The sequence below is a fragment of the Notothenia coriiceps genome, unplaced genomic scaffold (genome assembly GCF_000735185.1).
Source record: "Notothenia coriiceps isolate Sejong01 unplaced genomic scaffold, NC01 NC01_scaffold00037490, whole genome shotgun sequence".
Classification (NCBI taxonomy): Eukaryota; Metazoa; Chordata; class Actinopteri; order Perciformes; family Nototheniidae; genus Notothenia; species Notothenia coriiceps.
In genome coordinates this window covers 200,263-215,935 of record NW_011370191.1, presented here as the reverse complement: position 1 = coordinate 215,935, position 15,673 = coordinate 200,263, and the positions used below count along the sequence as shown (strand labels likewise).

At 40.8% G+C, this 15,673-nt stretch overlaps 1 protein-coding gene across 1 annotated transcript in view; it reads left to right on the top strand.

The window, feature by feature from the left end:
- Positions 1-10,812: 10,812 nt before the first annotated feature.
- Positions 10,813-15,673, top strand: part of zzef1 (zinc finger, ZZ-type with EF hand domain 1) — a 25,948-nt gene continuing 21,087 nt past the window's right edge. The window contains exons 1-2 of the mRNA XM_010797139.1: positions 10,813-10,895; positions 10,992-11,253. Of these exons, the coding sequence (XP_010795441.1) occupies positions 11,025-11,253 (229 nt within the window). The 5' untranslated portion in view covers positions 10,813-10,895; positions 10,992-11,024. The remainder of the gene's footprint in view (positions 10,896-10,991; positions 11,254-15,673) is intronic.

Genomic DNA, 15,673 nt, shown 5'->3' with positions numbered 1-15,673 from the left:
TGTTTTATTAAAGTACTCTACCCACACACTCTGACATTTCACATGAAGGGCTTCAAAGATCAGACGATCTCAATTAGTGAAGTGTCTTTATAAAGTGATGTGTGTCACAATTTAGCATCAAATGTTAGTTCTTATTTATAATCAGGTACAAGGGATATGGAGTCAAATATACAATATTGATTTCATTTTATTTGTATTTAATTGGACACTTATTCGACTAATAATTATTGTGTTTATTGGACAATTAACTTCTTGTTTTTATATAAATACCTTTATTTATTTTTTTTCAGCAACTATTTGTATCTTAATTCTTTGCCTAAAACTAACTGGAAATGTTTTAATTGAACATTTAAACTTTGACTAATCAGCAGAACTTAAAAAGCAGCGTCTGTATTTTATTTTCTAAATCAGACAAAGCTGTTTCTGCTTTGTTTTCCTCTTAACTGTGCAGAACTTAGGGGGTTTTCAAGCCTATAAAGCAGTAGCATCTTACAGCTGTGAGTATGTTCATGTTTTATTTCACGCATGTGATATAATGAGTGTAACAAAGACGTGCAGAGTGCCGCCTGCAGGTAGAAGAGGCTACTAATGGAGGCATGTGTGCAACAACATCCCGTTTAGCTTTTATTTATAGCCGTTATGACGGTGAGCAGGATAAAGCATTTATTTTGTTCATTTAGCACACTACTATGAGAAGGAAACATGTCTATGATGTGTTTTGATCAAAATACAAACAAATCATGCGTTTTAGAAATCCCTCATATCCCTCTATTCCAGCCCTGTTTAGAGAAACGCGGATTTAGGGTCCTTAGTTTAAAAAAAATAAAAGGCGGAGCTAATGCCTGATCAGAATTCTACCGGAGATAAAGTTAAATTCTGCTGTGATAAAACACCATCCTGTTCTAAACCACATCAAGGATTATTTCTGAAACAGTATGGAGCTCAAATGCTTTTTCTCTTGCGGGTTTATCACAAGGTGAGTTCCTTTTTTTATTTCCTCTTTCAAACACATGTGCTCTCCAGTACAGGTTAGCTCTGAGTGTTAGCGAGGCTTGCTAATGCAAACAAAGACGAGATTACGTCCAAAACACGTCAGGCATTGTTTCTGATAGCAACTCTCTGTGGGTCCACCATCCGAAATTACGTCATATCGGCAGCAAATCTGTATCCGCTCGTTGTACCCCGTTTTTAAAAGATTTTGGTACGGAGGAAAAGAGTGAGGGTTTTATTTTCTGACGCTGCGTGAGTTCCCCGACACACCGGGGACACATATTTATGTATAAAAGACATCAAAAAGTGCATTTTGCATGATAGGTCTTCACTTATTTGTGCGAGTGAATGATTCCATCTGTTTATTTTATAAAATGTATTCTGGTGCATAGTGATAATTGCAACAGCATTTATTCGCCCTTTTCAAGAAGAAACACTGAGTAATTCTGCACTCGAGTGTGGACAGTCTGTCACAGGATAAATCTGAGAGGATGATTAATGGGTCAGCAGAAAGGAAAGATAACGTTCTGTTCTGTTTGTTTATCTCATGTTAATCTGGTCTTTGTTTTCTTTCTTTTTCTTGAGAAAAACACAAATCAACGACAAAACTAAGCTGTTAAGACATGATGATATAACATCCTCTTGTTTTCATATAAAAAAGATCCCAAGACACAACAGAAACACTACTATCGGGTATGAATTGATAATCTAATATACAACATGTTTCAAAAAAAGTTGGACTAATCCGCCGCTGAAAGTAGTCCCTCTTGTGTAACCTTAAAAACTATTTGAGTGAAACTACATGTGATCTGATTTCAAAATGTACATCTTCATTAGGAACCAGAAAGATTGGACAGGAAGTCACAAAATAGTTGATATGTTTTTTGAGTTGATATGTTTTTTGAGGTAAACATATTTTTAGTTTTAGTCTCATACTGGGATTATTGACATTCATCAAACGTTAAGGTAAATTAGATTTTAGGGTGTTTAGGGCGACTCAGAGTGACATTTAAAACCAACTGTCCAAACCCTTTGTGCTATGCTGTTGGGATTCGACAATGCTTCTACATGTCTTAAACATTTTTGGGTGTTTTTAAAGATGATTTAAGGCATTTTATACCAATTCAAGCCTTATCTAGGACTTTGTTTTAGATTTTTTGACTTTTTATGTTGAATTCATCTGTAGGATTTAACATATCATTTGATGGATATGAATTGTTTGTATTTTGAAAACACAAAACCCACATTTCTTTGTTAACAATACATTTTGCAGGTCGAATTAGCAAAAGGCGAGAAAGTCCCACCACCACGTGCAAAAACACACAGGAAGAGTGTATTGTGTGTGTGTGTGTGTGTGTGTGTGTGTGTGTGTGTGTGTGTGTGTGTGTGTGTGTGTGAGAGAGAGATATCCTGGCGTGTCTGATGGCATAGGACTTATTGTGGGTTTATGTGTGTGTTTATCTGCCTATCTTGTATGTGTGACCTGTAGTATACCATACCATGATTGAGTGACACATGTGCATCTCTCACACACACACACACACACACACACACACACACACACACAGGGATCAGACCAGCCAAATGTCTCTATCAAACCCCATGCAGTCCACTATCATCTCATTCCCTGGCATGGTGCACAGCTTAGCCAACCAGTCTACTTTCTGTGTTTGTCACACGATCTTCACCCCCACTATCTTTATTCTCTCCTTCCTCACCTCTCTTTCCATTCCTCCACTTTTCTCACCTCTTTGCATCTTCTCTCAGTCTCCTCTCCTCCGGTGTATGCGTTCTTTAACAGCGGGTTGTATAGAGTACGCAAAAACCTTGCAGGCAAACTGAAGGCTCGTCAATCTTAGAGCAGGAGAAACAGCATGATTAAATGGTGACAATTATCTTTAAAGGTGTTCTAATTTCAGGAGGTGTTCCATTCTGCTGTGTACTAATACAAGCAGTGTTACAAATTAGGGCATTAGGTAATAATGCATTACTTAAAGTGGACCTATCATGCTATATTTGAAACATATATTGTAGGGCCATACCTATGTAAAACATGTCTGTGAAGTATTTTTTCAAAATACCAAACAGATCATGCATTTTAGCCGTGCCTCATTTCGCTGTATTTGCTCTTTTCTAGCCCTGTTTTTGCAAGGGCTAATTCTGCTTTTTTGGCAGACTACAGCGCCACTTACAGGCCTGGCATATGTACTACAGCGTGTCCAACGCTTTCGCGCAGTCTCTCATTCCCCTGATAGGTGGAGAGTTGCCCATATAGGTGGAGCACCCCTTTTCTGACGTCAGAAAAATTCAAATAATAATCAGCTCCGTTGCAGCCCCGTTTTTAGAGATTTGGGTATGGAGGAAAAGAGAGAGGGTTGTGTTTTCTGACACTTGGTGAGTTCCCTGACACACCGGGGACACATATTCATGTATAAAAGACGTACAAAAGTGCATTTTGCATGATAGGTCCCCTTTAAAAGATTATAGATTTCTATAGATACAACTGAACTGGAAGCTTAAACACAAAATGAAAACTAAGACACAAGGTTACATGTATTCATGTTAAATAGAAAAAAACTAATTACTTAAACGTTTTTTATTATTCATCAATAGTCAGTGATTTCAAGAATACTCATTTTCTGTTTTACAAAATATATGCCTGTTACAAAAATGAATCTGATAGGATTAAGCTAGCTGCCTTTGTATTGCTCAGAAACATGCGCATTTCAATTACAACATGTAGACAAACTGAACTTTTTTCATGAAATGTCTAACCGATTAAAAAAAGTTGTGTAATGGGTCAGTACAAATTCTGAGTAAAATCCACTGTTGAGTTCATAAAAGGATTTGCTTTCCAAGAGACTAAACGCTTCATTCCAACAGATGTGGATCAGTTCCTGGAGAGCATCAAAGGTGTGCTTGGTTCCCTGCTGGGGAGGTACACTGGTGCTGAGATCACTGACAAACTGGGCAGCTCCATCCTAGCCACGGTCTTCCGACAAATGGTAATACAGTCTTATCTCATGGTTTCAATTTCCTTTTTCAGCACAATTATAAAGTTGATCGTTCTGAGTGACAGTGATATTTGTTCTGTTCCTGTCAGATGATTTTACTCCTGGAGCTGTGCTCTCTGGACATCCCTCACAGCGTGCTGCTGAAGAGCTTCTCCTCTCTTGTGGAGCTACTCAAGAGCCTGTCCAGTGACACCGGAGACATCTTCTCGAAGGTCAGTCCGCTCTGACCTAAGTCTAGTTTATACAGTCTCTCATCTCATTATATGAGTATTGATTTAATTTGATGAATAAAAACACATAAAACACTGCACTGCAGTCATTAAAAATAAAATAAATGGGCTTTTCCCCATTAGATTATTAAATCAAAAAGGCACAATTTCTCTAAAACGACTTATTTTAAAGCAGCTTTGATTGTCTCTTAATAATTAAAAAATGGTTTTGTTCTTATTTCGTAAGTGAACCGCATCTTAATGTCAATTTTAAATATAAAATATGTTTACACATTCAACCAGTTAAGCTTTTAAAATCAAGAGGTGTACATGGGAAAGCCTTTTATATAACCCATATCAATTTATTTTGAGCCCTTTCCAGTTTTCTTTTGAAAGTGTTGCGCAGTTGGTCACGTTAATTTGTTTTATACACTGGTGTCGGAATGTGGATTGCATTTTAAAACTTTTGTCAATAAGAACAAATATATTTAATCCAACCAGTAACTGCAGCAGTCAGAAAGAAATGCACTACAAAGTTAATTTTTTATATATCTTGTAGTTTGTTCACCATTGCTTGCCATGTGACCTTCAGGTGGATCAGGACAGCTGGCACCAGCCCCAGCAGCCGGTGGTCCTAAGGACCTGGAACATGGAGTCCCCTCACAACTACGAGAACAGCCGCCATGAGACCAGCATCTTCTCCTGCCCTGGTGCTACATCCTTTGAGGTGGAGTTTGACAAACGCTGTGAGACAGAGAAGAGGTGACTGATATGAAATATATTACACATTCAGATTTTAACCTTGTGTGACTGTTTTATAACCCATCCTCTACGCTCTTGATTTTCACAGATACGACTACCTAGAATTCACCGATTCTAGAGGAGGGAAGGTCCGCTATGACATGAAGGTTGGAAGTGAGAAGTGGCCAAAGGTACGATATGGGGAACCATTCAGTTCTCTTCATAAGAAACATTGTTGCTATTAATTTAATTTACACATGTATGCTGCTTCTCTTTTCTCCTCCAGAAAGTGACATTTGACGCTGGCCCTCAGCTCCAGTTCCTCTTCCACTCTGATAGCAGTAATAACGAGTGGGGTTACAAGTTCACTGTGACGGCCATGGGCTTGCCAGATATCACCATTTCATGGATGTCAGACCTGCAGCTGCTGGTGGCTCGCCTCATGGGTCGCCTCGCTTCCAGGACCCTCGCCCTGAAATCCCCCCATGGTGAGACTGCTTTACATCATTGTTCAAAAGGGCTTATATAAAGTGTTTATTTGTGTGAATCTGTTAACAAAGCAACATTTTGAATGAATGTGTTGGTCCATTGTTAGAATCTTCCTTATCTATTCATTTTGAGGTTAAAATTAAGGATTTTAAGGGAATCTTTTAAACATGTTTTGTTTAGAGCAAAATATGATCGATCAACAGAAAAATGACCGCCTACTCCATTCTTAATTGATATATAGGTTATTTTTCATGGAAAAAAGGTAGAAAGTTCAGCTTTTCTCTGTTTTATATCATTTTAACTGAATATATGTTTTTTTTATTGACAAAACAAAACATAAAGTCATCTTCTTGGATTGTGAGGTGGACATTTTTAACAATACGCTGACATGTAATGGACCAAATGAGTTCATGTAGAATACAATTGGCAGATGAACAATCAATGAACATATGCTGATATTTGTGATTTATTGTCTATTCCAGAGATCCGCACAGTTAAGGAGCTTCCATCTGGTAAAATGTCCCATGTTCAGTCTTCTCCTTTATGGAAACCCATTCTGCGACACGGCTTGTGTGAAACAAGAGAAACTACTCAGGCTAATACCCCCACAGACCAGGTACTGTCCATTTTACATCAACATATATAGCATTTCCATTCTCTCAGCTGCTAGGTGTTGCTCTAATACTATGTATATTTTTTGTGGTGTAGACAAATGCATGGACTCTGGACGAGTTGATGAGCTTCCTGGAGGACTTCGCCATTTGGAACCCTTCTCTGGAGCCCACAAACTGTAGAACAAAGCTGATGAAGACCCTCATGCAATCCTGCAGAAAACAGCCATTGAGGAACGAGATTGCCTCTGGGTTGAAGACAGACCAAGCTGTGAATGCCATTTGGGCCGCCATGGTATACCACACACCAGCCCTCAACCATGCCCTGAGGATCTATGGTGAGGCTTGGCTGCAGTCATGGTCCAAAGAGCATTTTTCAATTTCTCTCTTTGTTCACTCGTTTGAGTATTACTCTCTTCTGTTTTGTCTTTGCATGAGTAGTTAATCAAGACTGCAAGTCCTGTCTGAGCGAAGAATTTGTGCAGGCGTATGCATTTGCAGACAGCATCAGAACATGGATGGTGAGTTTTACTGACATGACTCATCATTTTGTTGATTATCTGCCTCTGAGTTTATATCTCATCATGATGCTGAAATATTATGCTGATGTAATTTTCCTGTCAGTTGGAGATGAAACAGAGATACCTGGTCAGCAAAATGAATGTTCCTGACGACAAAGAAGGGGGTCATGATGAGGTTAACATGGAGACACTAGGTAAGGACTACACCTTTCTTTACACCAACTATGTTATATCTTTGATATCAAAGTGTTACATTTAAGAATTGTAATTGGTGTGGTTATAGAATAAGTAATCCATCTTTTTTTTTTCTTCTAAGGGTTTGCAAAACTTTAATTGACAGCCATATACATTTGATTTATTTTATTTACTGAAATGATACTGAAGTGTTCAGCTGTATTTTCTTGGAAAAGTTTTACATTTTGAATATCTGCAGATACACAACAATAAAGAACTCTGATCAAAGGCAACAAATGTAATCGTGACACCTCTAATTATTTTTGCTCCCTCCTTATTTTTCTTGCCTCTAGCCGAGATGTGCATTGAGAAGAGCCTGTTGCTCTTCAGATTCACCCCCTGCGGAGTCCCATACCAGGAAAAGGACTCTTCCAGAGCTGCAGAGGGCAGCAGTGCTCCACTGTTCCGCTCCTGTTCCATCTCAGAAGCAGACTTCCAGGCCAGCTCGTCTCAGGGACCTCAGGCTGCGGGGTCTGAGGAGGGGGTCGATGCCAGGGCCGGACAGAGCCAGCCCCCCGGTGCTCCGGCACAAAGCTCATTATCGTGTGGGCACGGCCGACAGGGCCACATAGGCTCCACAGAGAGCCTCTCCTCCCAGTCAGGGGAGCCAGCCTCCCCCTCTGCTGTCCCCCGTAAAGCCCCATTCAGCCGGGCACGCCTGCGCCTCCTGTCCTGTCGATCGATAGAAGAGCCCCGTATGACCCCCTCTATCAAGGATCGCTACCCAATAATCAAACACATCCTGAACTTTATAAAGGACCAGGCTCTCACAACAGCAAGGTGATTGATGTCAAGGGTTGTTTTTAGTATTATTCGTTTTTGTAATTGTTCAACACAGAGTTAACTCATCCAACTCTTTCTCCTGTAGCATTCTGCAGACCCTGTCCCTGAGCAAAGCCCAGGCTGTGAGTGTGTGCAAAGTTCTGGAGATGGTTCAGCAGTGTTTGCATTCTCTCGGAAAGCCACACCTCTTCCAGGCTCCCTGCATCCTGTTCCTACAGGAGCTGCTGGCATGCCAGAAAGACTTCACCAGGTAGACCTGTAGAAAAGATTTAGATTAATGTGGAACAACAGTAAATTGTATGGGTTGTATGTTAATATTCAAGGAGGAAAGCTCTGAGAGATTATAGCGTCCTTAGCTTCTGTACTGTGACCTTTGCCCAGTGAAACAGAAGATTTGAGTACAGCTACAAAATCAAATGCTTCACATTTTATTATAGCAATAAAAAGTGGGCCAGCTTGAGGACAGAGAGCTGCATCTCCACACTCAACTCCCAAGTCACTTACATAAGCCCATGTACTACTTTGTTGTAAAGAAAAGAAAGATGATTGGATTTTGATATATAAATAAATACTTATTGGTAAGCAAGTCAAAATAATTGGTAAAAGCATTTTTTTCTTAGTCTGTTAAACATATCAGAAAGAAGTGTTTGTTGTTGTAATACTCATTTAGGCCACAAGAGGCTGAAGGGCATCATTACCATAGACCAGTGACCATCAACTGGCGGCCCGCGGGCCAAATCTGGCACGCCAGACATTCTCATCTGGCAAGTGCTGTGGCGCTGGCGGAGTGGTTAGTGCGTTCGCCCCCCACTCATTTTTTTTTTTCTCACAACGTCTCATGAGTAATGTGCAGTACTGGAGTCCAACAGAGAGGCAGCAGCTGCGGGACAGTAGCCTGCGTACTGCGTAGCCTTCCCTGCCCTGAAGAAGAAGTGATCCGTCGTTAGCGTGAAGAGTCTATAGGGCTATATAAAAATCGCTGTCTCTAGGAATTATTTTGGCCCCTTGGACAAATGTAGTGATCCCTGCCAATGACGGTATACCTCTATATAAATCACAACAAACAAAGCAATAAATAACCTTTTTGACCGGCCACATTTTTTGTATTTCCAGCAGTTTGATGAATTTTTTTTAATAAACTTAATAAGATATAAAATAACAATATAGATTTGTTTAGTAAATGCTCAAATATGTTATATGTACTTGACAACAGTATTGGAGGTGCCAGATGTATGTATCTTACAAAATGCTGTATGTAATTCACTCATGATCCTCTTTTACTCCGTTCTTTCCAGTTATTTCTCTCAGTTGTCAGACAGCGGGCAGAAGCTCGGAGAGGAGGTGAGGCGTTCCTACCATCAGCTGGTGCTCTTGCTGGTGGATGCAGTACAAGGCTTCAGTAGCCTCAATGAGAAGTAAGTTCTTATTCACTGAAATCAAAAAGCTCTTATTCAGTGTAATTCTAAGTGTTTGTCCAGTGGTGTAACCTGTCATTTACCCCTGCTCTCAGAGCCCTGCTCCCCGCCCTGTCCTGTGTGCAGACCGTCTTGCTGCACCTTTTGGACATGAGCTGGGAGGTTCACGACCTTCCTCTCTTCCTGGATATAAAGCTACCGGACCTCCTGCTCAGCATGTCCCAGGAGAACATCAGTGTTCATGACATCGCTATCAGGTAATCTCAGAGTCATCTCAGAAATAAAATACACAGTGGAAATGAAGTGCTTCCCGTTCATTACAATTATTAAGCACATACACAAAGCTTTCCTTTTGACAAATCAGTAGTTTTGCAATATGCCTTGTGAGTCTATTCATTTGAAATACCTTACAATATTTTAAGCAGTGTGTTAGCTACTAAAATAGCAGAGATGGTACAATGATACGATCCTGTGGTTTGAATTTGTCTTCAGTCAATGGACAGAGGAGGATGAAATCGCAGACTACAAGAAGAACCAGGAGTGGATGGATGAGTGCATGGACGGGATGTTTGAGAAGTGGTATGACAAAATCGATGAAGAGGACTCCATGGAGGACAGGAGAAAGGTACATCACAGTCCAATAACTAGAAAAACAAGGGAAATTGTCTGGTTTCTGGGGAGACAAATAGCACTTAACCTGACTGCCCTGTCCTTAAGCTACAGTATGTGCTCAAATTAGCATACTGTTATTCTGTTGTTTAGTCTTGTACCATTAAGGCTGCAGCCAACCTTTATATCCATTAAGGGTAAATCTGATGAATATTTAAACTTTAAAGTAATTATTTGGTCTATAAATGTCAGATAGTGGTGCAACATTTAAAACCATGTCTTTTATAGACCAAAGTGATGTTGTTTTTTTCAGGCCAAAACCCAAAGAAATTAGATTAGATTCAACTTTATTGTCATTGCACAGAGTACAGGTACTAAGACAACGAAATGTAGTTTGCATCTATCCAGAAGTGGAAAACAGCAGAAAGTGCAGAGTTGTTCAAGTACAATATGAATATATATATAAACATGTTACGGGTATAAACAGACTGAATGTATTTACACTATGAACATTATGAGGAGGTATAAATATTTTTAACAGCAGTATAGAAATAAGAAAGGTATACAAATATACAGACATTGTCCACAGAATAAATGTAGACCCTTATTGACGTTTTGAATTTCAATAACGGTAATGTAATTAAATATAACATAAAAAATAAATCAAATAATTAAAATATATGAGGCTTAAAAAAATGAAATGTTCATGAAAAATGCTAGGTTGGTGATTGTTTTACCTTCGTTTGACTAATCCATTTGTTGACTTATCACTGCAGCTCACCACTTACACTAAGCTAAGATGTATGCAGGTGTTTGCTCACCATATATAGGAGCTTATTGTTTATAATAATACCGTGTACTTACATGTACCTGCTTTTATCCACAGATGCACATGTTCATCGCACGTTATTGTGACCTGCTCAATGTTGTCATCTCCTGTGACGGCTGCGAGAGGATGGCTCCCTGGCACCGCTACCGATGTCTGCAGTGCATGGACATGGACCTCTGCAAGACCTGCTTCCTCAGTGAGCTCACACACTCCACGGCACCACTCACACAGTCACTTATTGTAAGTTAGATAAAAGCAGAACCAAATGTGTGTTTTTTTACCAGGTGGTGCCAAGCCTGAGGGCCATGAGGACGACCATGAGATGGTGAACATGGAGTATGCATGTGACCACTGCCAGGGGCTCATTGTAGGCAGCAGGATCAACTGCAACGTCTGTGAAGACTTTGACCTGTGCTTTGGTTGTTACAATGCAAAGAAGTATCCCGACAGGTGATGCATTTAAAGTGTCTTATTCTGTTTTAAACACATTTTAATCACTGACCTCCGAATTGTTGGCTTAATGGTTTTTATCATTCCCATCTCTAGCACCTGCCCACCCATCGGATCACAGTCTACCCCATGGTGACAATACGAATCAGTGACCGCCACCGCCTGATCCAGCCCTACATCCACAACTACTCCTGGCTACTTTTTGCTGCCTTGGCTCTCTACACGTCAGAGCTTAGCAGTCAGAAGCAGATGGAGGGCGAGTCTTTAGACAGCAACACCTTGAGCCAGGCCTCATCTCTGCAGACACACTGCTCCCAGCTCATCACTGACTGTTTGCTAAAGGGGCAGCCTGGAAAAGGTAAGTTCAAACCAGAAATTCGTTATTGAAGGACTCGTTCCACATTTTGGAAAATACACTTGTTTTGTTAATTTATTGCTGATACCTGGATGAGGAGTCTTTAATCTAAGTATCAAACTAAAGCCAGCAGCAGGTTATTTTAGCAAGACTAGATGCAAGGCAAACTACTTGCGTGGCCTCCTTTGCCAACCAGACTTGTGTTGATTGCTTCATGTAACTGAGCACAAACACTTAAAGGTCCCATGTCATGCTTTTTCCGGTTATTACCCGTCCCCTTGTGTGTTATGAAGGTTTTTATGCATGTAAACGGTCTGCAGAGTCAAAACCCTCAAAGTACACCCTGTAGCGAGTAAAACTCTAACACAGAAAATACCTCCCCGGTAATTGCGGTCGACAACACTGCAGTGTTGGCACCGTTCGAATGTGGGCGGAGCACGCCGTGAAAGAAAAACAAAACAATTGGAAGGCGATAAAAAGGCGTTGTATACCATTGGCCTGGAGCATTTTCGAAAAAACATGAGATTGTTAAGTACTTACCTCTCGCTACAACAACAACACTCGACCTTCAAAGGACTAACGCTATTTGTAACTAGTATCCGACGACTCCTACCGGTGTTTTAGCCCAGTTCTTAATCAACTTGCAATGTCCCAATACGGTCGACTCGATTTACGAGTGGTCTCTTGTCACTTGAACGGGATCAGCTGACTCGTTATATCTTTTTTCAACCTTCACTCTTGATTCATTCGGGTTTTTACTTAAGCAGCCTTATAGAAATAACTTAAAATGGTGAAAAATTATACAACACCGAGCAGTGGTATAATGGTTTATCTGATTACATGTGCCGGGTTATTCAGTAGTACATGTTCACTTTTAATTGTTTTTCCTGGGAAAGAAATAAATATTTGTCATTTAATCAATGTTAAAGAATGTCTGAACACTAAACCTTGTTACTAACAATGATTAATGTACAAAGAAAACTTGGTTTATTTATAACATTTAACCTTACTGAAAATTTTACATAATGAGCTACGCTTTGGTAAAATCTTGGGTCAAGGTTCGACGGTCTGAATACAGCTTAAGATGTCTAAACCGGTAACTTTAGGGACTATCCGCCGGAGGGCGCAAAGTCCCATTTCAGAAGGCCATGAGCCGAATGTCGTCGTACGGTCCGTCGCCCTGAAGACTAAAAACCGGCTCCATGTGGGTCGTGGTTGCAATGTTTGAACAGTCATTTCGACCTATAGCTATGCAAGGATTAACTTTTTTTCTCATATGTCGCTACATATTTATTCATGTAAACCTCTTCTTTATTTTTACAATACATCGGTGAATAATACATTGTTACCAATGTTCTGCAACCGAATATTGGTACTATAAAACATAACTAGAACATGTTTTAATTTGATACTCCACAGTACTCGAGAACTCGTCTTGTAGTAGGTCTTGCGAGAGATGATATAAAGGAGTGTACGACAGTCAACAAAGAAGAAGAGGGTTCGTAGGTCAAACTGTGAGACGCTATGTGTCTTTTTATTTTCGGTTCGACAAAAACTGACGACTTCTTCTCAAATTAGCCAGTAGAAATTTCACATGGTATAGACATCGCTGATTTCTCAGTTAATATCACTTTGTCTTCGACCGTTTACCCGTCAACCAGTTAGTTATAAGATGCATGACAATCACCCGGTGAGTTGACGGAGCACACAACCACGACAAACGATCAACCTTCGTATGCGATAAAGTCACAGGTTTGTGACTCTGTCGGAAGAAGATACTTTCGGACGCCGACCGATTATTACGGGGACCAAAGAGCAGCCACAGAAGATAGACGTCTCAGGACGGTGCCAGACTAAAGTGTTCCTGGGCGAGGGCGGGGCGTCGGGCACTCGCAACGTTAATGGCTTGGACGGGGCGATGGGCGTTGTATACGCGTTAAGATCAGCAGGCGGTTGGGTCCAGCAATTCACACAACTCCGGAGACAGAGTCACACACCTGTGACTGTTACTCCCGCCATAGAAGTTAATGTTTTGTTGTTGTGTCTCGTGCAACTACCGGGTGCAGACTGTGTCATTTCACAGTTATACCTAACTGGGTTGACGGATAACGTCGAAACAAAGTACTATTTATGAATCAGCGATGTCTACTACCCCCCGCCTTTCTATGGTAATTTGAGAGCAAAGTCGTCAGTTTTTGTCGGACGAACACATCAAGAAAAAGACACATACGTTCGAGTACAAACGAACCCTTTTCTTTGTTGGATGTGTACACTCCTCCTCTTTATAATTCTCAGCGACCAGATACTAGACAGTCGTCAGTACATGTTGGAGTATAATAAACACATGGTTCATTTTATGTTGTATAGTACAAGATATTCGGTTAAAACAATTGGTAACCGATGTGATTATGCACCGCATCGTATTGGTAAAATAAAAAAAAAAAAAGAGGTTATAGTAGTATATTAGACATATTGCAAAAAAGAAGTAATCCTTCATAGCTATAATAGTCGAATAAGCTGTCAAACGAAGCAGCCACGACCACATGAGCCGGGTTTTTAGTGCATCAGGGGCCGACGGCACGTGACACGACCGATTCGGCTCTATGCTTCTGACATGGGACTCTGGCGGCCCCTCGCGCGATAGTCCTAAAGTCTACCGCTTTAAGACATTAGCACGTAAGTCTTCAGCTACGGTCGGACTTGACCACATTTTTACCAAAGCGCCTCTGCATTTATTCAAATGTTCTCATGTTAGTAAATGTTTCACAATTAAAAAAGGTTCTTTGTTACATTTCATATGTGTTGTAAAGGTTTTAGTGTCAAACATTCTAACATGATTAAATGACAACGTATTTATTTTTATTCCCACAGAAACAATTAAAAAGGAACCATTGTAACTAAGAAAGCTACCGGTCGACGATCGTACTCAGATAAAAACCCATATGCACACGGCTCGGTTAGTTTATGTAATTTTCGAGCGCATTTTACTATTTCTCATACAGTCGTGAGCAATCTAAGTAAAAAAACCGCAATGGAGACTCATAGTGAAGTGTGTCGACAAATCATATAAAGTCTAGTGGATACCGTTCAAGTGACCAAGAGAACCACTCCGTGAAATTCGAGTTCAGACCGTATTTGTGGGACATAATTGATTTAAAGACTGCGAGCGCTAAAGCCACGTGTTTAGAAGGCTCGGTGGCATACGTAGTTACAACGATATCGGTTAGCTCCTTTTGTAAAGTGTCGGTGTTGTCTGTGTACGCACGCAGGAGGGGTAAGTAACTTACAATCTATTTTTTCAACATCGCGTTCCCAAGGCCATGCTGTCATACAACTCGCTCTTTAGTCGCCTTCCTTATGTTTTGTAATAATAGATAAAGTCATAGAGAGAGACTAAGAAAACAAAAACCACAAAGGTGCACACATAAGCAAGACGTGATTCGACAACACAATTAATACCCGACCAGAGAGAGACTTCTGAAGAAGCGATGGCTCGCCTTGATTGTGCCTTTCCAAAACAGATAAATAAAGATAAAATAAACACAAAATAACATACCTTTCTAGTAACCTACACAAATTATAAGTTACTTTTGTCACCTTTCACTACTTCCGACCTAAATAGATTGTGTCTTATTGCAAATAAACCTGTAAAGTCCCTGAACATTCCTAACAAGTTGTTAAAGCGCATTTATACGAATTTCAACAAGGGTAACAGTACCGGTAAAGGTGACTTATATAAAGGTTAACACTCCGGAAATGACTTATCTCAAATATAACACGTTAAACAAGAGGTTTTAGTGAAACCCGAACACATTTGATCGCACATAAGTCGACTTAAAGTTGAGAGCCGGACAATTGCCGAGCAAACATCGAGGTTATCGAGTGGGGGGTGGGAGGACACCTTCGCTGTCACACGAAGACTAACGCCTGCAACACCTGTAGCGCGACCTCGAGGCACCATAGCCACACCAAAACGGACAAATCGCTGTTCGCTTTGTGTTCGGTTTTGGTGGGCTCCGTGTGCGTTTTCAGTGTTCGCGCTCTCACTGTTGCTGTTATTCACACCGAACATAACGTCATCTTTGCATTTCCACTATTTGCGACTCTACCCCAGCACGTCTCTCGTAAAAACGGGGCGCTAAGGTTGACAGACAATAAGTCGGACGTCGGCTTCCCTCCTCTTTAGTCGTCTCGACGTACGTCGATTTCACCACACACTCCTCAGGACACCCTGACCAAGTTAAACCTCGGGTGTTAAGTGCGCCCGCCGAATTGCATTGCCCCGAGGCCCCTGCCACCTTGGAATTGCCGCAAGGGTGCCTGAACCAGGTAACCAACCGGCCATGTGCGTCTGTAGTCACGCCATGCGGGCCCTTCTGTAGTGCTACCTGTCAGGCTAGCGATGAGAGGTCTTGTGGTGGCG